The following is a 25,916-nucleotide window of genomic DNA, read 5'->3' as shown; positions in this document are numbered from 1 at the left end:
TTACAGTAACCAATTAACAGATGATAGGCGGAAGTGAAAGAAAAAGATATAGGTACATAACATGATTGTCTAATTCAATATAAACTACTTATGTGTTTAAATTTTATTGAAACCTGTAAATTATTTCAAACTACTTAACTTTTTTCTTAATGTCTTTATCAGTGTTATAGTTATTAAATATTTTTATGATATGAACTTTTTAGAATATAATTTCAGTGTTATAATTATTATATAATTACGGAGAACCTTATTGTATGTGGTTACTGTCGCCTATGTATATGATCAGCACCACATATATTACATTAACATGTTACAAGAATCCGTCATAGATTTTGACTATTTAATGAAATATGAGACAAGACCTAGAAATTAATAAATTTATGTATATTGGTAAAAAACAATGCATTTTAAAATATGATTTAATAAAATATACATACTTTACTGAACACGGATCAATATCAATGTTTCAACCACTATATAACAGGACCCCTATCTGCTCAGCTGCATTACGTTCCTAAACATCAAATGTGGAAAAGTATTTTATGACATTGTTCGCACTATTCTGCACATTATGTGTATCTACAACGCTAATGTTAACTAAAATGATCACCATACTCACGACTCCATACGAGTGTTTCTAATTGCAGAATCAAGATCAAATGCTGACGGCTATATATGTATAATAAAGCAATGGCATTAAATGAAGCATTCAAACTTAACGAAAGATATTTTTAACACTGATTACTGTAATACTAGTATGTGTATACACGTCGCTAGTAGGTACACTATATAATTAAGTATAAGATATTTGTATTGGAGGAGTTAGCTCAATTTTATTCTAAGTAAAAATTAGGTAGCTTACTCGTTACATTAATTTATTTAAATAAATCTAATTTAGATTTTTTATGTACAGAAATATATTTTTGTTAATATTAAAAACATGCGAATTTTAATATTTATTTTTATTAATGTACCTTATATATTTTATTTACCTACTTACCTAGTTCTGAATTACTTATGTTTTAAATATAGCAAATAAAAAAAGTCACAGTATATGGCTATGGCATAGACGTAGCACAAAATATAATATTGATTTCGGTCTTGATATCATGATTTTATGCAATGAAAGGGAATTAGATTGTTTTTATTAAATATATTTACTAAGAATAACGCTTATTAAAAAAAAATATAATTTGAAAATTAGATAAGATATAGATATATAGATATAGATAATTTAATAATTAGAAAAGTTGCTCTATAATAAAAAAAAAACAAGGAATCTTTTCATTCGGCTTTTTAAATTTTGCTTTATTATTGAATGATAAAAGAGAAATAATTAGTTCTATTCTATTGGCCGTAACTGGCCTTTACAGGTTCAGCGGACGAAAATGTGGGTGTTGAGGCACTCCAAACCCATGACTGATTTATGGAGCGGTTGAAGTCCTACGTGCTTCCATATGTGATCGATCTTATCGGATCAAACGACGGCATATATTCGTTACGCAAAACTCTTGCCTAATGGATATGACTGTAGTCTAGACGATACTTCGGGGTTCGATCCTCTGCTTAGGCCGCCGTTTAATCCGTTAATATCGATCACACAAGGACGCACGAACAGCAATTAATAAAAGAAACTACTACATACTGATATTTTATGAAACAAAAGAAAACGTTAAATATAAAAATAATGTATTCTCTTAAGCAAGGATAAACACAGGTAACAAAAAAAAAAACAATGTACTTAGATTATCTATACTATACATAGTACTATAAAGTATTTTTTACTTTCATCATAGCAATACCATTATCTGTAGTTGTCCCACTGAAGATAACAACACACAATGCAGATTGCGTTACACTTCTCCAAACAGTCTCAATCCACCTATCAATAGTATCAAATTGTTCGGATTCAGATTTACTATCTAATTCTGGTTTCAAATGAACCATTACAAAATTGTAATCTACTACAGCTTTACTGACAGCGGCAATCACTTCTTCTGCTCCATCGACAGTGCTTAATTTAACTTTTTTTATTTTTCCATTCTTAAATTGGGAAGTCACACTTTCTCGAGCCTGTGTTAAATATGTATGATAGTCACCTGTGATGTCATCACAACCAATAATTAGGGATGTTTTTTTCTGTTCTATCATGTGATTAAATATTGATAAAGCAATCTCTGGTGTTCTAGAAACTTTAACAGCAGTTTCCTTATATTTTTGTCTGTTGGTGTGGACTGCATCTCCATACTCCATACTTTTACTTAGTTTTAATTGGACTAATTTCATGGAGGCTAAAGAATCTTCCACAGAACAATGCCCTTTTTTGCCAGACTGAATATCTTCATTAAGAAATTCTTTTGCTAATACTTTAAGCTTAGGCTTACGTATTCTTTCTCCAGTAAAATTATAAATTAAACTAGTGTCTATTATATATGGATGCATCATTTTTAAAGCATGCAAATCAATATTCAATGATTGTCCTACGAGAATAGCATCTGCTGGTAGCAATTCTCTTATATCAGTCTGGACATCTTCAAGTCTTTTAGTTACATCAGTCAGTAATGATTTTGTAATACCTGAGTATCGTGTTAAGTAATCTGTTATATCATTATAAGGTTTTACTAGAGATTCATATATAGTTTTATGTTCTTCATTCACTATTGAGACTCTTGTTAATTCTGAACCCGCATTTGTAATACACATTTCACAATCTAATCCAAACATTGGAGATTTAGCTGTAACTGGTTTATATTCATTTTTTGTCATTACATAATCTGAATATGCATTTTTCAATTTACCTTTCAAGGGTATTGGATAATTTTCTTCAATAAGTTGCCAAGCAGATAACATCAATTGTGTTCTTGGAAACTTATCTTCTGATATGTAATCAATACTTTTTGTTTGTTGATCTTTAATTGGAAAAACAGCTTTCATCATAATCATTAAATCTTTTCTCGCTTCCAGAGCCAAGTTCATACTGCCATATTTTTGTATAATTTCTTCTTTATCAACCTCTGATAAAGGCACTAATGCAAGTTCTTGCACCAATGACCCATTATAAACAGAAGGCGTTAGAATTTCTACAAAATCATTAAATATTTTCTGTGTCTGTATAAATTTATTTGCATACTTCTGCCAATGTTCTATTGAAATACCTTCTAATATGAGACATGTTGTTTGACTTATATGATTACATTTTTCCAACACATACCAGCGTGGTGGTATGGATAAATTTAAATTACCTAGAAGTGAATGCAATAGCAAATGTTGTAAGTCTGTGAGCATCACTGGTACACGCTCATGTTGTGGATGGGACAATGATGCACTTTCTCCTGTAGCTTTTAAACGAAACTTAGGGATGTGTTTTTTTTTATTGATTTCTTTTGAAATATTGGATTTAAGTACCTTACTTTGTTTTGCCCCTACAGATGATTTACCTGTGGAAGAGATATTTACCATTATTATTTTATATATTCAATTAATATTATAATTAATAAAAATTACTCATGCTAATTTTTAAGTTGTGTTACAACAAGTGTATACAAGTGTTACAAGTGTATACAAGTGTTGTTGTTGTTTGCTTTCTTCTTCAGTACATCTTTGATTTTCTCACTGAACAATTGTGTAACAAAATATATTTTAACATTATCATCAATAATGTTGGAAAAATTGATTTTCATGATTGGCTGTTGTTTTTTAGCAACACATTTATCATTGAATCACCAGCATATCAGACCATTTTCCTAATATTCAAAGGAAAATTTTATATTTAGATATTTCATACAGTTCTCATAAAATTCCTTGTATAAGATGGCCTCAGGTTTATAATACATATTTTCAGTTTATAGTAATCTTTTCAGTTTTTAATAAGATTATTTATTTGAGTAGTCGTCTACATGTTTGTATTTTTTTTTATTACCATATTCTCTTTAATTCTAGATATTTTAATATGCAAAACTTATACATGTTTATAACTATTATGAGAATAAATTTGAGAAAACATGTCAAAAAACTTCAATAAACACAGAAATATAGTTTTAAATTGACAAATTAACATCCCAGAGGAGAATATTATAGGCATACTGTACTATTTATTAAATATATATTTAATAAGCTAAAATAAATTGGATCTTTCAAAGTCAACAAAATTAGTACAAAGTGCTATTAATCTCAGGAAAATTTATAATTAAGTAGTGGAATGCCATAGATATAATAATTATTATAAATTACAAGCCACTTGCTTGCCTTTTCAATCTTTAAAACTCCTATCTAATAAGGTAAAAATCTCTGGAGTTAGTTTATAAATCAGCCGATCTAAAACTAATAGTAATAGATTGTATTGGTATGGACATGTCATGTGGAGGAGTCAGAACCATGATATATATAAAAGTGGTTGTGAGGGAGAAGACGACCGAACAAAAGATGGAGGAAGTGTGTGAAAGATGATAGACACAAATCGAGAGTAAGCTCAGATGTAACAGCTGATATAAACCGATGGAAGATGTTATACTGCGCCAACCCTAAATTTTTAAATGTCATATAATTGGCATGCATTTCAACATATCGATTTAAAATTATGATTAAGAGATGTTTACTGTTAGGTTAGGTACCAGCAAATATTAAGTTACCAGTACAATATATGTTAGGTATTATTGTATAGGTTACGCTTGCAAAGTTAGTAAAACAAAAAAAAAGCATAACGTTATAAAAATTGTCGTCTTACCATTATCAAAGTTTGGTTTTCGTTTTTTATTCATTGGTCCGTCCATGGTACATAAGCAATAGTTATTCTAATTAAATTTGAAACGGATTTGGTAAAAAATATTATATTGTGTTTTCATCCCGGAGACAAACTTGACAGTAAATATGTTGCCAGCTTTTTCCAATTTTTAAATAGGGTTATGGCACTAATCGGATATTAATTTTGTTGGGCTAAAAAAGACCTGTATCCAGAGCCGTAAAATATTAATAAATAAAAAATTATCCATTTTTATAGGTTACCCAGAAATAGGTGTGTTTATTTACAGATAATGGAAAATGTACAAAAACACGTTTACCTAACCTTAATAAATGTAAGAATAAAAAAAAACCTCGTTAATTATTGTCTTAATCGATGTCTGTACAAATTTGTACAAAGCCAAAAATGTTATACTTCTTCGACGAATTCCGTATGTTTAATATCCCTCCCAGTAGTCTATGTCTGACTAGTATACAGCGTTTCGACAGTGTTCATCTCAAAATTCAGATTTCGCAGTCAGGTCCTAAAGCAAGCTGACTATCCACCTAATGGTAATCAGTAACCGTTACCTTTACACATGAACAGTAGTATAAACGACATACTGTGATAACATTCTGCTTTGCCATTATAGAGGACTAAGATGTTCATGCCTCTTATCCTGTAATTTCACTGTTTAACTTGGCGACTGAAATAGGTTAAACTGAGGTATCAAAGCGGACATTTTAGTCTTCGTTGAGACTACTCTAATCGTTTGTGCCCACAAGTAATCACCATGGGTTTTCTTATAACAACAAATAACTAAATTAAAATTTAGTAGCAGCAGCAACTTCTTAATTATTTATGAAGTAATTTGATTCCCGTTGCGGCATGGTATATAACTGTTTCGTGAATATGTATAATATAAGAGCACGACTCGTTTTCTAACAGACTACAGGTTGCGCAATGTCAAATCTAATATAATGAGGAAAAAACAAATTTCTTACGAACTCTTTTTACTAACTCTCCGGTGATAGAAACCAAAATAATCTCTGAAAGATAGCTGTAAGGTCCACACTGCCATCTGTATGTCAAACGACTGCATTGATAAGGACGTTAACAGTTGATAAGACTTGACTAACCCAGGGGGATGTAGTCTATTCGCGTTTCCTTGTGACAAATAGGGAAACTGAATAATCAATTTAAATAGCCATAGATCATGATTTTTTCGATGAGATTTTCCCTTAGTAACTTACTGCCTAAGATACTTGACTAAAGATAGATATACTCGGTAAGGCAATGGGGATCACATTTACTGTCCGCGATTGGAAAGTCTTCCCCATAGTCGTAGCAGTGAGTAAAACAAAAGTTATATATATATTTTTTTAAGCATTTAAATGTCTTGTAATCGGCAATATTATAGCTGGAGAGAGGAAGTAAGGAGTGAGATGTTGTTCGAATTTATTGTCTTGCCAATTAATAAAATTCAATCCCAGTAAATTCTAAACCAAGCAGTTTAGGGTTGAAAACATAACAAGTAAACCAAATACGTAAGCATTTACGTACAGTGCTAGTATAGATTTTGACTTTATAAAAAATCCAATAAAACTTACTGAGACTTCTAGCAAAATATTATTTTTATATTGTTTCTACAATATCGATTTTATGAAGTAGTCTCAACTTTGCTTATAGACAATTTATATTATAATAATTATATTTTTATACGATACATATTCTAATATCTGAGAATAATTATCTATTAGGTACTTATATCATTACCATAATATATATTACTAGCTGTTCCCGCGACTTCGTCCGCGTGGAATTTAACTTTATTTCTCTAAAATAAAAGATTTTTTCTAAAATAAAAGTAGCCTAAGTTACTCCTTATTACATTAGCTAACTGCCAAAAACAGTCCCGTCAATATCGGTCCAGCCATTTCAGAGATTAGCCGGAACAAACAGACCGACAGACAGACAGACAAAAATTGTAAAAAATGTTATTTTGGTATATGTACCGTATCTACATTCATATGCATGTAGTAAAATACGGTTAGTTCAATATTACAAACAGACACTCCAATTTTATTTATATGTATAGATAATTGATAATGTTTTAATAGGGTAGATATACCAGTGTGTGCATATGCGTAAAGTGAAACAAAATGTTTAATTACTTTATTTATGTACTTTATCAGTTTCTACATTTTAGTTTTAACAACGTCGTGTAACAGACACCTAAGAAAATAAATAGGTACTTACTTACTACTTACTTAGATACTACTTATATGAGTAGTTTGAATAAATAACAGGATTATGTAATCGGCATTAGTGTTTTTGTAATTTAATTTGCGTGTAGTAAGTGCATAAAATAGTCTATGGTTAAAGAAAGTATATTCTATATAATTGTAAATATATTAATGGGATCTTTTAAAATAATTTCATTTTACTGCAGGCAATGTTCTTTCTATAAATGCCTTCATATCTTTTAATTCTGCCTCTGATGAGCTGTGTGATAAACCTTGATACGTAGTGAAGTCAATATTCTTCATAAATGTTTTCAGGAATGATGCCGTCATCTGACCCCATTTGAAGGGTACTACTGGATCACAGTCTCCATGCGCTTGGAAAATCTGAAAGTTAATATAGCATAGGGGTTTATCATGCACTTAATTATTACTAATAATTTCACTACAAATCTTTCAATAAATTGCATAAATTAAAATAAATAATAAGAAGTCAGCTTAGTCAGCTAAGAAGACAATAGAGCTTTAGAAAAAAAAATATCTTGAGCATACAAAATGGCTTTATGGGAGCCAGTTCTTTGTAAATTGCGAAAAATGGCAAAGGCAAAAAATGATGACGATAAAAGTCACAGTTCTAGTCCGGTACAATGAAAAGTCTCGTCTATGGTCACAAACGTAACAAAAATATTTCATGATATAGGTGGAACTCGCGAGATTAATTCTGGTAATGACGCCTCATTCAAACAGCCAAACACGTGTCGCAATATGAGTATAGGCCATAGGCTCCATAATGGTCGAAATTGGATCATCAATGGAGAAGGTTGTGTCGTTTCCGGTTGCGCTCATCGTGTTTTGGTACTGATTGTTAGTAGTCTCACACATGTAGTACACACATATATGCACACATTTTTAGTATATACATATAACCGGTACCACCTTCATTAACTTTATTTTATTAGCACTATCTTGAATATAGATTTAAGTATGCGTCATCATTATGCTGTAACGAGAGAAGTATAGGATACTTTTTATTGTATTTCTAGCGGGTCACAACTAGTGTAATCATGCAATAAAATATTCAAATCACATGTTTTCGCATCGGATATTTTAGTTCCTTGGTGGCTCTTTGTCCATTTCTTCCTATATAAAATCGTATGTATCAAATCCTATTGTATTGATAAATATAATTTAAGTTTAATCTGCCCTTCCTGCCCTATGTGGTATGCATAATAGTCCAATATTTTAGCATACAATTTAAATCCTGTTACATCAAATTACAAGAGTTCATGGCAAAACAATAGCTGCTTTTAATGTAAATAAAGTTTGTGAACTAATGTAATAAATATTAATGTGTCGGTATATGATACAATAATATTATTTATAAACAAAAACGGGCGGAAATTGCAATGAAGAAACATAAGAAACGAAATTTATATGTAATGTGCCTTAATACATTACTATAGTTTAGTTGTACTTTGAGGTGAAGAAAATCCATTATAGGATCAGGATCAGGATCCATTATAAGTAATTAAATTCAATAGGAATGATAATACAATGACAAAAATTAAAATGGAAATAGCGGAATGTCTGTTCGTGTTTAACATTTATGTGGGTTGATAGACGTGAAGCATATTTTCTATACAGGGTCATTTCATTCCTACAAGCCACGTAACTCATATTATCGACCATAGGCGAGTAGTCAGGGTGGGCAACAATTGAATTTTATTAACATGTAATGTTAGTCTTACCGGTAAATCCAAGGGTGCTTTAACTGCATCAGGAAAATGAGCATGTCTAGGCAACCAACATGATAGTGACATGACACCTCCTAAAGGTTGAGAGTAAGTCAAGGCAGCATGAAGAGCTAATGCTCCTCCCTGCGAGAAACCACCCAGCAGCACTCTGTTAGCCGGTATACCAGCCTATAATACATATAATAATTATATTAATATTATGGAACAGCAGTCCTAACAAATGCGGTGTGTATTTGTTGGAAGATATTGAGGAAGGCATATATGCATATATAGGTTAAGTCATTTATATATAGTTATGGGTATTACAATGATATTCACACAATACCTCACCTTGATCTTCCAAATATTAGGTGATGACTGGAGGATTGAGGAGTCAAGGAAGGTGGTTAATTGGTAACAATTAGTTAGCACAGCAAATATCTATTATGCTTGTTGACTAATCATACTATACTATATATATAATGAGTACTTATTGGTATATAGGTGATGGTGTAATATTAGTTTCAATTAAATACAAGCATTATCATATCAGAATATTAGTAGTACTAGTAAGTATAAAAATTATAAAAATTTTAAAAGAGTATTGCTCAAATATTATATTCGTATATTTTTAGCCGCCTTTCAAGGTAAATAAGTGCCTAGTGCACTACAACACAGCACCGCACAGTCTCAAACTAAGGGTAGTTGGTACTATGGTACCTGATACCAATCTATATATACCATATGTAATAAAAATGTAACTGAGAGAAGAACTGTAATGTTATACAACATAATCATTAGAAACCAAACAATGACTCTTAGAATTTATTTCTATTTACTAGTTTATCTATGAGTTCTTATCTCAGAAATTATCTTATATAATTCATAACATAAAAAAAATAATTATATACAAGGAAGTTTAAAAGTTACACCAGTTATAGAAAAGTTGCGAGGTAATAGATTGAGCTGGTATGGGCATGTTATGTGGAGGAATGAGAATCATGTCTTATGGAAAGTGTATAATATTAATGTGGATGGGTGTAAAGGGAGGCCCTAAGAAAAGATAGATAGATTGTGTGAAAGATGATATGAATAAAAGATGAGTATGCTCAGATATGACGAATGATAGAGAGCAGTGGAAGAGAATAACATACCGCACCAACCCCAAATAATGGGATAAAGGCAAGGCAATGATGATTTACTTTAGAAACTTAAAGAATAGATTTTAGAATGAAATCAGTAGAAACTTGTTAATGAAATAGTAAGTAAATTTTCAATCCATATAATAAAGAATTTAAATCATATTCCATATAATTTTAATAAAGAGTCCATTTTTTAATCAAATTACATTATTACATTTTTGTTGAAACACTATTCATGTTTTAACAACAGTCCCTGCATTTGAAGGCAAATTTATTACATTACTCTTCATTAGCTCTTCAATAATTGTTCTATGTTTTTTCTATTTTGACTCTTGCTTGATTTTAATAAATAATAAAGGAGGAAAGATAATAACAAGGCCCAGGAGTTGGCCCAGTAGCCCCGTAGCCCGGTAGTAGGTAAATTCATTAAAATGATGAAGATATATCTCTCTTAAGTACATTAAACATGTTGGTATAGTCTCTTTGACTATAGGAGCATGTGTGATTATTACAAACTAATAAACATAATAAATTTATATGTCTAAAATTCTTGGGTCATTCTTTGTCATAAATGAAATTTTGGACATGAATTAGTTAATTAATTTATTTTTATTTTTAATAAGTGACTAACTCATAAATTAAATGTAAAAAAATTGTCTTGTCTTAAAATGTTATTACTGTCATTAGAGTACAGATTATTGTGTTATATAGTGATAAAATGTATCCCATCAAAAACATAAATGTGAAATGATAGCCGAGTTTAATATTATGATATATGGCTTGATTGTTGACTTCTACGACAAAAGAGATGAGATCTAAATGGGTGCCAAGTTCAATGGTCTGTCCTGAAATGTATTTATAACAATATAAAATATCATTTCTTCTTATAACTTAAGATAATATACTGTAGCCTAAGGTCTAACTTGGCCAGTTCTCATATACCAATTATTACTTTCGATTGCTAGTTACTATTAATATTAAAATAGGAACCGACAAGTAACATGTTTAGAACTTGCGAAGGCTACAGTATATTTCGTATATGAAAACTAGCCAAGTTAGACCTTAGGCTACAGTATATTATCTTAAGTTATAAGAAGAAATGATATTTTATATTGTTATAAATACATTTCAGGACAGACCATTGAACTTGGCACCCATTTAGATCTCATCTCTTTTGTCGTAGAAGTCAACAATCAAGCCATATATCATAATATTAAACTCGGCTATCATTTCACATTTATGTTTTTGATGGGATATCATTACTTTTTGTACATAAATTATACGAGGTACTTATTTATAACTAAATTAATACCAAATTATTTTTGATAAATTACTGTATTTTCGTATATTTACGGGGTATAATTGTCTTTTTTTTGTGTTATTTTCTATATTTTCTTGTAACTTTTAAATGTTCAAGTGCAATGCCAATTCAGTATCAGGAATTTTTGGGCAAATCGGGGCGGTATAACGTCCACAGATGGTTGTACTCTACAATAGAGCTCTCGTGACTTGGATCAAAATTGTTAAGACGTACTCCATCTAAGGTTTTAACTCTGAAGACTCCAACGTAAACCTGCTCTTTATTAAATATAGAGGAGGCTATGTTGAGAAGAGGACTGCCAAAACTAAGGCCTTGTGATTTGTGGATAGTAATAGCATATGTTAAGCAAATACGGAATTGTTCTCTATCAACATATACCTTATTTAATATCTGAAACTTCGTATTGACACGTTATAGTTCGTAAAGACGATTATGTAACAAATTGACTGTTATCTATTGAATTCTCAAGAAAACAATTTGTTACCAATAAGTTCTCATTCTCGAGTTAACTGTACATTCCTACTTATAACTATACTAAAATTGTTATTAATTTTTGGTTTAAACTACTGTCTATACCATACGTATTTACTAAAATAATGTAATAATAATATAATCACAAATATATAAGTATAATTTAAGAAAGCTATAAATTTCGTAGCATAAATCGCAACCTTATAGGTTAGATATCCAGAAACAAAACATTGAGTTTTATCGTACCGCTCCCACACGGCGCCACCGCGGCGCCCTATACCGAAATGCCTATTATTTAATAATTATTTATAAAAATAATGATTTTACACTATCGATGTGCGCTAAATATTGAAACAATAATTAATACCAAATCTCAGTTAATAACATAATAAATACGAAATTCGACTATACTCCTAGTTATAAGTACAAGTATATTTTAGACAGAATCTAAATTATAGCAACTAGTGTTTACCGCTCAATGCAATATTTGAAGTTTGCTAGTTATCGACACTGATGTGAAGGGGTCAATGTAAATTGGTAATGATCGACGTTTTCATACAATATTACTTTCGGTCCAGTACAAGATGAGATTTTTCGCCAGGGATCAATGTCAATTGGTGGCTATCGACGTTTTCATAGAATTTTAGTATTCGTCCAGTATAAGTTGAAATAGAATCAATTAAAGTGAAAAATTGTAGTAAAATGATAACAATTTACCAGTTTCAGATTTTTTCCTTTATATTCACCTAATTACCTATCTGCATACCAAATTTGAACTTCCTAGGTCATCTGGAAGTGGGTTATAATTTTGATCTATAGTTGATCAGTGATAAAAATGACGATTTTTGGACATTAATATCTAAATAACCGTTTGAGATATGTTTATGAAATTTGGAACACATATTTATCTCGCAAGTCTCAATATATGAACCAAATTTGACAGGTTTGTGTGAAAGAGTTTTTGAGTTATGAGGGGGTCAAAAGTGGCTCCAAATGGTTCGTGTAAATATACACACGGTGCTGCAAGCCAGTTTACTTGAAACTCGGCTTGACACGCTGCCGCGTGTCTAGATTATCTATACATATAAATAAAATTGTAGTCTCTGTTTGTAATATTGAAATAACCGTTTTTTACTACATGTATATGAATACAGATACAGTACATACACCAAAATAACATTTTCAAAAATTTTTGTCTGTCTGTTTGTTCTGGCTTATCTCTGAAATGGCTGGACTGATTTTGTTGGACCTTTTATTGGTAAGTAGCTGATGTAATAAGGAGTAACTTAGGCTACTTTTATTTTAGAAAAATGAAGTTAAATTCCATGCAGACGAAGTTGCAGGTACAGCTAGCAACACATAAATTCATATAATATAATAATAAACAAGTCCTCTTTTTGATATTTTTTTAAAATCATGATAGTTATCAACTATACTGTAACTAATATTAATTTTGTTCTAACTTATACAAATATAGGTGATGTAATATAACATGCAATAACAAATAGATACTTACCTTGACTTCATCCGAAATTAGTCCATGTACAAGACTAGTAGCTCTTAAAATTCCTTCTTCATCTTCCGGAGCTGTGGCATCTAGGGTCCTTAAATCAAACCATGATGGCATACGGAACCCAGCATTAAGTGTAACTGGTATAGTGGCTGCTGTAGGGCAGATCACCTTAACATGAGGACCCCTGATTGCAGCAATTGTGCTTGCCCAGCCATGTCTGAAACATTTAGTAGATTGGAACACTAAATTTATCATCACTGCATTCCGTCCATTATTCAGTTCTATATAATAAATATAATAATTTGGTGTACGTTACTAACCCTGTATCACCCAAACCATGTAAAAATATAAGCTGAAACAAAAAAGAACTATGTACTGATAGCTGATAAATTTATTAAAACATTGACGTGTTTATCAAGTTGACTTACAGATGCAGTTTGTTTCGCAGTGGCAGCAATAATTACAGGATTTGGTTCCATTATTTGATAACTGAAAATCAATACAATTTAAGTGACAAATTGAGAATAAAATTATACGGTTTATATTTACTAGATTAACGTACAAATATTAGGAATAAAATACAATAATTTATTGCTGTAGTTCAGAACTATGTTTAGTATTTTTTAATAATAAAAAGTGATAAGTGAGAAAAAATTGACTATATGTACTTCGACACTATCGGAGTTGCCAGATATTCAGTGATCTTCGGCGCGGCCCAAGTTCCTGAAATCAAGAATATGGAGAAACTAAAAAAAAAAAGAAACACATGTTACTATCTAAAATCCAACCACAGGATTTTAATATAAAGAGAAAATTGGTAGGTACAGAAAAATTAATACTTATCATGGTACCAATAATAGTTTTTAAAGTGTGTCCGCTGATGGTCACTAACAGGCACGCTAATTCTGCCAAATCGATGGGAATTTTTTTTGTGTAATTATAACAAATATTTTATTAGAATCGCAAATGTACGGATATATTTGTTAATTAATTATTGCACAGTGTAGCAAAATAATCACGACAAATGTTCAATTATCATAAATTGACGTGAACATTCTACAACAATAGAAAATTTATATTTTAGATTAATAGATCTACGAATCCTATTACTATTTTTATATAGAAATTGAATACAAATACCATCCTTTGTGGTTTTCTTTCAACGGGACGCACAACCTAATACGTAATATGTAACAGATGAGATTTGTTTTTGTATTTAGAGTAGTACACTGGAATATACTGGGAGAAAGTCGATATGTTAATAACAGTAGAATTTTAGTGATTTAAAACTCCATATTTCGTAACATGCGGTTTTCTCTTATCGAAAAATAAAAACAAACCTCCCAGGGCAGAGGGTCTAACACAAAATTAAAAAAAAAATAAAAAATGGTATCTGGCAACACTTTATGACGCGACCATACCAAACACGCAAAAAATACATGACATACATTTTTGATTACATACATTTACAAATTACAATTTGCACAATAACACTAATATCTCACATCTGTATTAATCTGTTTAACTACAAATTTGCGTGGTTTCTGTATTTTTCTTCACCAGAATGATAGTGTGTTTAGTGGAATTATTTACATTGTCAATAGTATTATTCTAAGACGTTTGGAGTTCCACAAGACAAAATTGGTTATTTTATGGTAAATATTATCTTACATCCCACTTTACCTGTAACGATATGTTAATTTAATTCATAGTATAAATTGCTGGCAATTGTATTTATGGTTAATTTTCTGCTTTTATATTTGATGACAGTAGGTAAATAGGTAATTTGAAATAACTTTCCCAATGCAGAAGTTACTAGTTGACTTAGGTAATATTTGTTACATATTATGAAATTGTATAAGTAGATATTAATTATATTTATTTCCCATACAACTCATTTATATAAGTACCAGATAAAAATCACAATTAATGCTATTGTAGAATATAATACAATTAGGTAAATAAAGAAGCAATGAGTGTTGAGAGATGTGGTTTATGTGATGGTGGTGTTACATTTTTACAACCTAATTTAACATATTTCTCAAAAATATACCATTCTTATATCATATAAAATTGGGTGTGATATGCAGTGAAATTACAGGCTAAAGAGGCATGACATCTTCAGATGTGCATTTCATGATAGGTACAATGAGTGAAACCTGATGATGTGGTGTCTGTAGTGCATGTATATAGGCATCTGTTACCACTTATCATTAGGTTGGCCATCAACTTGTTTCCCATTTTATTGATTTTGTACACAATATCATTTGCTGATAATTTTATTGTAAATTTCAGTATAATTACAAGTAGGTTTCCGGGGAATTAACATTTGTTTACCTATGCTGTTTCATTTTCAGAACACACTAAAAATGGCTAAAGAAGATATACTACTGCGGGTGGAGATGGGAAAATTAGAAATAGAACCAATAAAGCAAAATATCACAACTACTGATGAAAATCCATTTATTAACCAGTTGCAACAGAAAAGAATTTTTAGGCAAACAACACAAAGTAAATGTTCATGTACATGGCAAAAGAAAAATTTTAATCCAGCTGTTCATAAAAAAAGAAATAATAAGATACTTAAAGATCCTGTCTTAAAATTACTCAAGACAAATACTGTAGATAACAAGAAAGAGGAGCAACAAACAAGGAATAAAGTAAATCCAAGTTCTGCTGAAAATTTGAATGTAGATATTTTAAATTTATGTGCACTTGTTGATAATTGTAATCAGTTACGCATATCATCTAGTTCCAAAAAGGATAGAAAGTTAACAGTTGCAGAACTTAATAATCCAGCAAAATGGTGGAAGAATGATTTAATACATGCTAGGCAAGTTAGAAAATTAGTAGTAGAAAATAACCAAACAGGTACTTCTTGTTCTCAACAAGCACTTAACCCTCCTTGTGATGTTACAATTGATGAACTAGCAAGTTATTTTGAAACTTTGGTTCATATACCTAAGAAGATGTCATCAATGGCAGAAATGATGTATATTTAGGAAAATGTATTACAATAAAACAAGTGGTCCAATATTAATGATTTCTTCCACAATTTATATGAATAATATTTTTCTGAACTGAGTAGCAACATTAGATAGAAGGTATAAGGTCTTGTTACTATTGATGCTGATTTTAGAATCACATAAAAATGAGTGGCACAAACTAGTTGTTTCAAGAATGTAACATAATAGTACCTGATCATTAAAATATATGTACATATTTATAAGATGTTCCTAACCTTACATTTTATATTTTTAACATAAAGAAATTCTATACTTGGGAGGTGATAACTATCATTTACTTTAATTTCTTGCTACTTTGAATTTATTAAACATCTAAACATTACATTGATATGCATATTATTTGTGGAGGAACATTATATGATAAGAATAAGGTAGGGGATGTATTTGTTAGTATTTCATTATCATGTCACTGAACTGTCACTTTAGCAAATCAGAGGGTGAAATAAGGTAATAGAAGGTATGTGAATTGACCAAACAATATTAGTCCAAATTGACAAATAAATTTTCTACTTAGTTTCTGTGATTGGCACTAAATTAGTTGAATGTAGACTTGTATTTTGAACAGCAGTTATAAAATCTAAATTCTTTTTTTGTACCTAGTTTATCAATTAATTTATAATAAATAACTCTTTTATTCCCTATTAACATTTCATATGTATAGAAAACTTAATAAGTACCTATTATAGTTTGTATATGTCCGTAATAATGCATTCTTTTTTTATACTCTATAATTGTGGAAGAATTTATTGGAAGTATTGTAAATAACTATAAATAACTCATTCTCTTCATAATTCTAGAAATAATATAAGGCTAATTGAATGTTCATTTATATCTTCTATTAAGTATATTCTAAATATATTTAGATCAATATTTTGTGATAAAATATGTCCTACAATGTTTTAATTCTAAGAAGAATTAAATAGTTGATTCGCATAATTAAATAATGTTCTTTTAAGTTTAATCTATATTTTCCATTTAGTTAATAAATATAGTAAATATTTATTGACTAAATGTGATGTGATATATCATCATCTGCTTTTAAGCACAGATCCTCCGGTGTGCACTTAGGGTATGCTTACTAAATAATTTAATGATTTGTCTCAAGTTCCAAGTGTAAAAAACTTAATTACCACAACAATTTTGAGAAGAGAGATCATTCTTTCTAAGCCTCACAGTACAATTTTGGTTGTGTGCCTAAAAGCCAACACACACAAGTATACACTCTCTAACTCTTTTAAATATACAATGAACCATTTTATTGATGAAATTATGATTTTCGCAAAAAGTAACAACCTATACGCGAATAGACACATTACTTACATAATTATCGTGCAAATATATTTCACAGCTTTTTAAAAGTTAACTAATTAAACCTAATTAGCTAGCGAGTAGTGATTTCGGAACAACAATGTTAATATATATATACATATATATTGTAAAAAAATCATTAAGCTAAATTAAATACATGAATGAAATAAATGTAAAATGTTCCGGTAGTTTGCTGGTATATGTACATCATTTAAAATGTAAATGCTTTTTCTGAGATCACCTTGCTCAAGTTAGTTTCAGACAGATGGACAAAGGCATTGTAAACTGTCGATGTGTTGTATTCGGCACTTGATATGCGGGGTGAAGGGGGATAAATTCGAGTTCATTTACTACAATGGGCTAACTGACCTCACCTCATGCCCATCTTGTCTTCCACAGATACCTCGCCAGCGAATATTGTTAGCGCAGGTGGGTGTACCATTCCATTACCATCGTAAAAAAAATACTTGACATGCCAAACAATGCCTACATTTCACTATTGAACCAAACATGGCAGTAAGCTAGCATATCGCCGTCTGTAGAATTCTCTTCCCCCTGCTGTATTGTATCATGCTACTCTTTTTGTTTTTTCGAACTTGGTCGCAGCTGGTTTTTATTTCATCCTGTAAAATTGGGCACAAGCGCAGAAGGCCTTCGAAATCCTCGGAAAGACCTAAGGAGCGGCTTAAATGTATGCCTGATGGATTCTACTTTAGCCCTCAGATTAAAGTCGCCTTTGCAATAAGGCCAACAGACGGGACACTGTGAGCTTATATTCGAACCCTTAGCCTGAGGTATAAGGGCCGAAATTAAATTACAACAAGGGATTTTAACATTTAACCTGTTTCAATCGGTTAACACAAATAAACTTTACGTAATATGCGATATTCAAGAAACCATACGTCGCAGTCTTTTAGTTATATAACAGTTTTCGTTTTCTACATGAATGATGTCTGACATCTACAAAAATGAGTTAGCATTTTTAACCTGATGTAAGTACGTAAACATGAGTAGGTACGTCAAAATTAGTTGATAAAATTAAATTACATCTATCGATAAAATATGAGTTAATTTTTATATGTACTTATTTCGTAGACACCAGGAACAAAACAAGCGAAAGTGGTATAAACATTCAAGGCATAAACTTATGCGGAGCATATATGTATTGTTATTTAATGCCTATATTTACTCTACAATTATTTGTTGTTTTCTCTTATGATTATGGTCGTTTCAATATTGCTCTTATTGGTATATGAAATACCAAATTTGTATAAGGTATGTATTTAATCAATACCTAATAATAGGTATATCAGTATGACTCAGCGAATACTTAGATATATGTAGGTATAACTATGTAAGTACATGTTTAATTAAGTAACAAAAATAGATTTGTATATACTTATTTATACTTCAGAAAAATGTTTTATAACTCACTGCGGAACACATTTGACTATAAAGCAGCGGTGTTCGCATAGAATACACTGCATGTTATTTGCTGATAACGTAGTTATCTAAAAGGCGAATTCATTTATAAAAACCTTTGAGATATTTTTTTATTATATTAATTACAAATAATTAAATATGTGTATGTGGTAGAGATGAGATGTTGAGATGTATATATGTGTAGTGTGCCAGGAATGACAGATTCAGAAATGTATATATATAGTTCCCTATTGCATACGTAATAGGGAAGTTGCGAGGAATGTCTTGTTTTACCCGCGACCATTGAACATGGTGTGCTAAGCCGCTAGACCACCGAGGCCGATAGGGATCAGTAGGTGCCATACTGCGTTGATCCCAAACATAGATAAAATAATATTACATAACCCAAGTAATGGGATGAATGTAAAAAGCAATGATAATCATTTAGATATAAACTATTGAAATAAAAGTAATGGATATTAGTAGATATGTTATTAAGTGGCTTTTCATCAATTGATTATAGAAATGTTCATACTTTTACCTATTAAGTCCAGTTTGGTTTATGTACGGATTCTATTTAGCAAGTATGTTTACTAATAATAAATAAATATGTTGGTTGCAGTTGATATTTAAAAAAATCAAGTATACTAATACCTCGAGTCCTATACAAAGTGAAGATATTCTCCATGAAAATTATAATAATTGTTTTTTAATAGGAAACAAGGATTTCAATACGTTTCAAAAGATGACCGAAATTGGAAAAGATACAATGGAGTTTGCCATTTCTTCAAATTCCTATTAGTTTTCGATCTGTGCCCTAGGACTATTTTTTTTTTCTATCCACACGGTGTACCTTACGGACATGAACCGCCATCATCGCTGGGTCGCGTTAACATGTGAAATAGGGTAAGTCTCAGCTAAGGCGTTTGTTCGCTCTACTTATTTAAGTAGGTGCTTGGACACATGCGTTCGTCTTCAGTGCCATTTACTTGGAATGCTACCTCCCTCAACGCGAGCACCATGGCCCGGTGGTGTATAGAAGCGGGGTTGAATGCCGGACTCTTGAGTCGGATTACAGGAACTGAATGATTAGAATTTCGCTCCATTTTTGCCGTACACTCCGTATGTTTATAACGTCGGCAAACCTGGCAGCATGGCGCCAACTTTGTCGTGACGTTTGCGTGTATATAATGCAGCGGAAAATGATAACGAGTGTGCGTATGTGTTGAGAAAACTCTTTTGATATTAATATATTTAAAGGTTTTTTCTATTCTATAATCAAAAATATAAAAATAAAAATTATATTGTGTCACCTTCTCTATCTACCATAACATTAAAATACAATTTTCAGTCATAAATAGTTTTATTACATATTTCTACAACAGTATGTCTTTAACTGATTGCTAATCCGTATTATTTGCATAATATCATACGTAATAATATTTATTGCTTAATATTGTTAAAGCAATTCGCTATTCACTAATTATAGAACAATAAAAAAATGCAATTAAGAGTGCCGTGGTCGTTCCACATTCAAAGGTTGTAGATTTCCAAACTAACCGCCATCAAAATATTTTTCGTCAATTTGTATGATATTTCTGACTCACTAATCTGTTCATCAATAAACCAATACTGATCATATAATAAAATTTAGTACTAGTCTACTATAAATAAAATTGGAATGTCTGTTTGTAATATTGAAATAACCGTTTTTTACTACATGCATATGAATATAAATACGGTACATACACCAAAATATCATTTTTTACAATTTTTGACTGTCTGTCTATTCGTTCCGGCTAATCTTTGAAATGGCTGGACCGATTTTGACGGGAGTTTTTGGCAGGAGGTAATAAGGAGTAACTTAGGCTACTTTTATTTTAGAAAAATAAAGTTAAATTCCACGCGGTGGAAGTCGTGGGAACAGCTAGTGATAAATAAGCATATCAGTAAATGTTTATCTATATTCTATAAGTATATTACAGAGTGAAGTTTGATAGATATTTTAAAAAGTTATTAATAGTTATTTAAAATATTTTTTTATTTTCAACAATCTCACCAACGCTTTCATAGTTCCTCTAATGTATTCATTTTTGCCACACCATGCACACATTTCAATATTCGCATTTTAGTTGCATGCAGTCGTCGCCTTTACAGGCAAGCACTTTGATCCATAGTAGACAGAAGGCCCTGTAATTTTTTCTCTTAGTTTAAGAGGAACACGTGAGTCAGACGTCGTCATCACTTCATCTATCCTGCGTTAATTCGGTTAATTACCTGTATTCATCGATCCATTTGGGACGTCAGATAATTTGGACCAGAGCTATCTTCCTCACCGTCAGACATTTTTTTGCGGCGATCCCTCAGGAGATCATTTACAGGAACAAAGAATCTCAATCTCTCCAAGTCGCTGTATATATTTGACATGTAATTTTTTATATTTTATGTAAATAGTTTTATGTACGGGAGTTTCATTACTTTATATGTTTCTGTTTTTGGCGACAATTGTTTCGATTTCATTCGGAAATATTTTTTACAGTCCAAGGGTCTGTTACAGCGTCACTCCTGGTATTAAGGTATTAGGTATTAATTTGGTATTAATTAAACAAATTGTTGCATCAATACTATGTATTGTCTTTTAAGAAATATTAATTATAATATACATTGAATATGATAAACCTGTGTTTATACAATAGCTAGGTTGATTTTAATTCACAGTCATAAAAAAGTATGACAATTAACAATTAAAAAAAGTAGTTTCAATATTAACTTTAGTTTGATTTTTTATACAATCACATATCTATTTTGCTCACAAATTATTTTCAGGGTATCAAAATTGTAGAAATTTTCTAATTCTGATAACCTAAAACTAGTAAGTATATTGTGCATTATTCCTTGAAACTGCTGTATACATAGAAATAGATACAATAATCTATAATATATTTAACATGATTGACTACAGCACCCCAAATATTGTCCAGCAATTTGCCTTCAAAGTGGGGTGTTTCGTGAAATATTTATACATTTTTCATACACAATTCCACAGCTCACATTGCGCACCATTATAAAAATAAATTATAGATGCTCCTAAACTAACATTTTCCATTTATCTTGGCATGTGTTCACTGCAGATCTGTAAAATGAAAAATTATCAGAGCATGACTGAATTAGTAAGATGTCTATAAAAATTAAAGCACTTATTATATACTTGTGTATAGGTACCGTTCGTGTACAGTGCGGAATGGCATAAGGCTACCCTAGCTGCTAAAGTAGGTAGGTAGATATGATTGAATTTAAAAAAAACTATTTCGCAAAAGTACATTTCATTATTGATATAGATCTTAGAATTTCGATTTTATTAAAAAAATATTAAATTCAGATTATCTAAACCATATTCGCTAGGAAGAAAACTGTGATGTGTGAAGTTCGCCTTACGTAAATACTTAGTGTGAAGGGAGAAATATTTTGCCGTATTTTCTGATATAATTCAAATCGATTATTAGTGATTGTAATTGTAGATTCTAGATATAAACATAATTATGTTTCTGTAATAGTTTCTGCCAATTTACTACTGAAAATGAAACACTGCATGGGCAAAGCCGATAGTTAAGTCAGACAGGCCACACAATATTAATTGTTGAAGTTAGTTGTTTACTATTGAGAAAACAGACGAATTGTGCCTATTAACGTTTTAAATACAAAACATACCCTACCAAAGCGATATTAAGCCAATTTTAGACTTGATATTGACATACACGGATGATGTCTGATGATATATAGATTGACTAGCTGTGGAATAGTGACCTTGGATAGTATTTTTAATTTTAACTAATTATTTTACAAATAAAACATATACACATAAATACTTTAATAATGTATTTATAGTGTTTCAATTTCCATGCAAACTTTCATCCCCTATTTTATATTATCCCCTTAAGGATAAAATTTTTACAAACTTTGATTGTTACATTTATTTATATTGAATAAATAGCCTAAGACATGAGTTTCAAACTACGAGATTTAAAAATAATGATACTTCCATATAAACTTTCATCTCCTGTTTCAACTCCTTACAACCCTATTTCGCATTATATATAATATATTATATAAAGTAGCCTATGTCTTCTCAGGATCTAGAGTATCTTTGTACCAAATATCATTTAAATCGATTCGGTAGTTTTGAGGTGAAAGGGCGACTAGAAGACAGGCCGAGTTACTTTCGCATTTAAAAAAAATGAAATATTTATAAGTAAGGAAGTGAAATCAGCTGTATTCCTGAACTAGAATTTAATGAGGTATGTAAAGGATGTTTAATGTCGTCACAGAAATAGATAGGATGAGAATATATTTATTATTTCTACATACCTAATCTAAAAGTTGTTTATATAATATTCTACAGGAAGTAACGAGTGAGTGAGAATGAATAAAATAGGCAATACAAATAGAATAGTATTCTTGGGAAATATTGGTATTATATTTAAATAATTATGAACTAACCGCGGTTGAGCAGGACAGCGGCGTATAATTTGTCTGTGAGTTCGGAGAGCCAGGATAATTGTTCATTTGCATATGAGGTGGAGGCGGCGGGGGTGGATGGGTAGCAAGCGGCGACACGGGCGGAGCAGTAGTGCCGATGCAGCTGCCGCCGGTGTTGCTTGGGCTACCCGTCGTCGATAGCCGCGAGAACGCGGCTAGAGCATCAGGAAAATTCGGTGGCGTAGCTGGAGTGTTACATGGTGTCATCAGTTGCTGCAATGTAGTTAAGTTAGAAGTTGAATTATTATTTACCATGCTTCCTAAATAAATAATAGCATATCTATAGGCAATTATTTCTTTCAACCTTAGATTCTCAAAAGCAGATTATGTGAATATGAGAATTGGGAATGAAGTAAAAATAGAACAAGAAAGGAAAATTTTAAATAAGACCATATAATACCATGTATCAATAAGAAAACTAATTATTGAAATTAATAATGTGTGAGAGCATGCAGTGGTTAATACTGTTAAAAATTGTTATACAAAGTCTCTATGACTAAATATTTTGGTACATCCAAATATATAACTTTATATGTACACACATTATTATTACAAAAATAAAATTTTAATTGGAATGACAATCACAATGTCAGCCTACCTGAGGGTAAGTTGTACCATAAACTATATATATATATATAACAGTACTATGGATACCACACTATCACATAATTCTGATAATACTACCCATGCATTACTTATCTGGAGGACTATTGCCTTATTTAAACATTTAATCAAAACATATCTGACAATGCTTGGCAGCTGACATAAGTGAGATTGAGATTGAGATAATAGGATAATATCATACAAAGAAAAAGATGAAGTTCATTAAAATGTAGTAATTACCTGACGATAATGTGGTGCAGCAATTCCATTGGCTCCAGCAGGTATGGCAACTTCTTGAAAAAATATTGACAGAGCAGTCTGGAATTTACAATAGACAATGAAAATGATCAATATTTAATGTATGATGGGCACTCAGAGGACAGCTGAAGTACTATCACAGTAATTGAAAAGTTGTACCATACAATCATGTAAATGTTGTGACAAATTGATAAGAATTTAACATTTCTGGTGTCCTGTTATCTACTACTATTGATCTTAATGTTTGTAAATTTGTCATTGACCAAATTTATAAGCTTATGCCATGCTGATATGAATATCTATATTTAGTTCAGAAAAATGTTATATATAAACCAAGAAATTTAATACAGGTGCCATGCCTGGTCAACTCAAGTAAATACTTTTTATAAAATTGTGAAATTCTTGATTATGCAATCTCACTTGTTTTCTCCTATCCTAACTCCTAACCTATAGTTTACAGGCCCCTAGAACAAATGGAAACTCAATCTTATGTATTGGAGTAAAATTTGCACATTTACAAAAATCTATATTAACAGATTATTTCTGTATTATGTCTATGTCTATCATATATTTCAAATTCTAGTATTCTACATGTTAATAAACTAAGTCAGTATTATACACATAGTGACATTTGTATGTATGTACAAGTAGAATATATATGGAAGAATCAATAACAATATTATCAACTTTAATGAAGGTTATGTTTGTCATTATATTAACCATAACAGTTTAAATATCATGTTATTAATCTAACAGAAGCAGAATGTAGTCAACAAATAAGATTGAACAGTTAGTATATTAAAGCAAAATCATCACCTGTCAAATATATTGGCAGCTATTGCGTGTTAAATTTAATAACAAATATAGAACTAGCGCTAAATGACAGCTACTGCTTCTAAAAATGTAAATATTATTATTACTATTTTTCCTAGTTAAAATTCAATGGAATTTTCTGTTTAACTAATTATATTGTTTAGCGACCTATTATTTAGGACTTTCGGATCAGAAAAAATACCTACTTGTAGCTATCACAAAACAAAAATATAGCAGCCATTTCATGATAACTGTTTGTTTACATATATTATGAAATTTACCTCGAATTGCCAATGAGCAGCTTGTAATAATTGTCTTGCTTGTTCCTGAGCACAACCTGCTGCTAACACGAATTGATTTATCATAACTTGTTCACGTAAAGTTGAATCCATTGTACTAAAATTCAACTATAAATAAAAAGAAATTCTCTGAGCGTGAGAAGAAACAAGGAAGCGAATTTATCCAATGGCAGATTGGCAGATTTAGTGTAACCTGATTTGAAGTTCTAATAATGCTAAAACTTGTTTTCTATTATGCCAAAATGTGCTATTTTTAATCAAATATTTTCATGGCAACAAAAATAAATTAGAGATGACGTTATAAATCGTTGTCACGTAATTATAATTATAATAACATATTATAACAGAGATGAAAAGTAATAAAATACGAAGTACCTGTCCGTTTCACTAAATCAATCGGTACTCGTTACTATTTGTAGTGTCGTTTCGTTACTAGTCACTTCAGTTGAAATTGAAATGCATTCATTTAATTAAAATCTGTATTAAATAAGATTAACATCCCAGTTAGTGA

General features: G+C 30.7%; 4 protein-coding genes across 4 annotated transcripts; 1 reads left to right on the top strand and 3 right to left on the bottom strand.

Moving 5' to 3' along the window:
• Positions 1-1,261: 1,261 nt before the first annotated feature.
• LOC131848196 (RNA exonuclease 5) lies at positions 1,262-4,863 on the bottom strand. The gene is made up of 2 exons (XM_059197976.1): positions 4,724-4,863; positions 1,262-3,437 (listed from the first exon to the last, which is right to left on the bottom strand). Exons 1-2 carry the CDS (start codon positions 4,767-4,769, stop codon positions 1,768-1,770), a joined length of 1,716 nt encoding a protein of 571 aa, XP_059053959.1. The 5' UTR covers positions 4,770-4,863; the 3' UTR covers positions 1,262-1,767.
• A 2,013-nt stretch (positions 4,864-6,876) lies between these two features.
• LOC131848192 (acyl-protein thioesterase 1) lies at positions 6,877-13,830 on the bottom strand. Its single transcript, XM_059197971.1, has 6 exons — positions 13,703-13,830; positions 13,569-13,629; positions 13,461-13,492; positions 13,144-13,357; positions 8,709-8,882; positions 6,877-7,347 (listed from the first exon to the last, which is right to left on the bottom strand). The coding sequence occupies exons 2-6, from the start codon at positions 13,617-13,619 to the stop codon at positions 7,156-7,158; spliced, it is 663 nt and encodes a 220-aa protein (XP_059053954.1). The 5' UTR covers positions 13,620-13,629; positions 13,703-13,830; the 3' UTR covers positions 6,877-7,155.
• Positions 13,831-14,564: 734 nt separating this feature from the next.
• LOC131848102 (uncharacterized) lies at positions 14,565-20,045 on the top strand. The gene is made up of 2 exons (XM_059197856.1): positions 14,565-14,795; positions 15,498-20,045. The coding sequence occupies exons 1-2, from the start codon at positions 14,793-14,795 to the stop codon at positions 16,140-16,142; spliced, it is 648 nt and encodes a 215-aa protein (XP_059053839.1). The 5' UTR covers positions 14,565-14,792; the 3' UTR covers positions 16,143-20,045.
• A 1,494-nt stretch (positions 20,046-21,539) lies between these two features.
• Positions 21,540-25,578, bottom strand: LOC131848146 (UBA-like domain-containing protein 1). Its single transcript, XM_059197912.1, has 4 exons — positions 25,388-25,578; positions 24,276-24,353; positions 23,394-23,645; positions 21,540-22,029 (listed from the first exon to the last, which is right to left on the bottom strand). Exons 1-4 carry the CDS (start codon positions 25,496-25,498, stop codon positions 22,003-22,005), a joined length of 468 nt encoding a protein of 155 aa, XP_059053895.1. The 5' UTR covers positions 25,499-25,578; the 3' UTR covers positions 21,540-22,002.
• Positions 25,579-25,916: the final 338 nt, after the last annotated feature.

This window comes from Achroia grisella, unplaced genomic scaffold (assembly GCF_030625045.1).
Source record: "Achroia grisella isolate CSIRO2021 unplaced genomic scaffold, CSIRO_AGI_Agris_v1 utg546, whole genome shotgun sequence".
Lineage (NCBI taxonomy): Eukaryota > Metazoa > Arthropoda > Insecta > Lepidoptera > Pyralidae > Achroia > Achroia grisella.
Note: the sequence above shows the minus strand (reverse complement) of the source record. Positions and strands in the feature narration are given on the sequence as shown.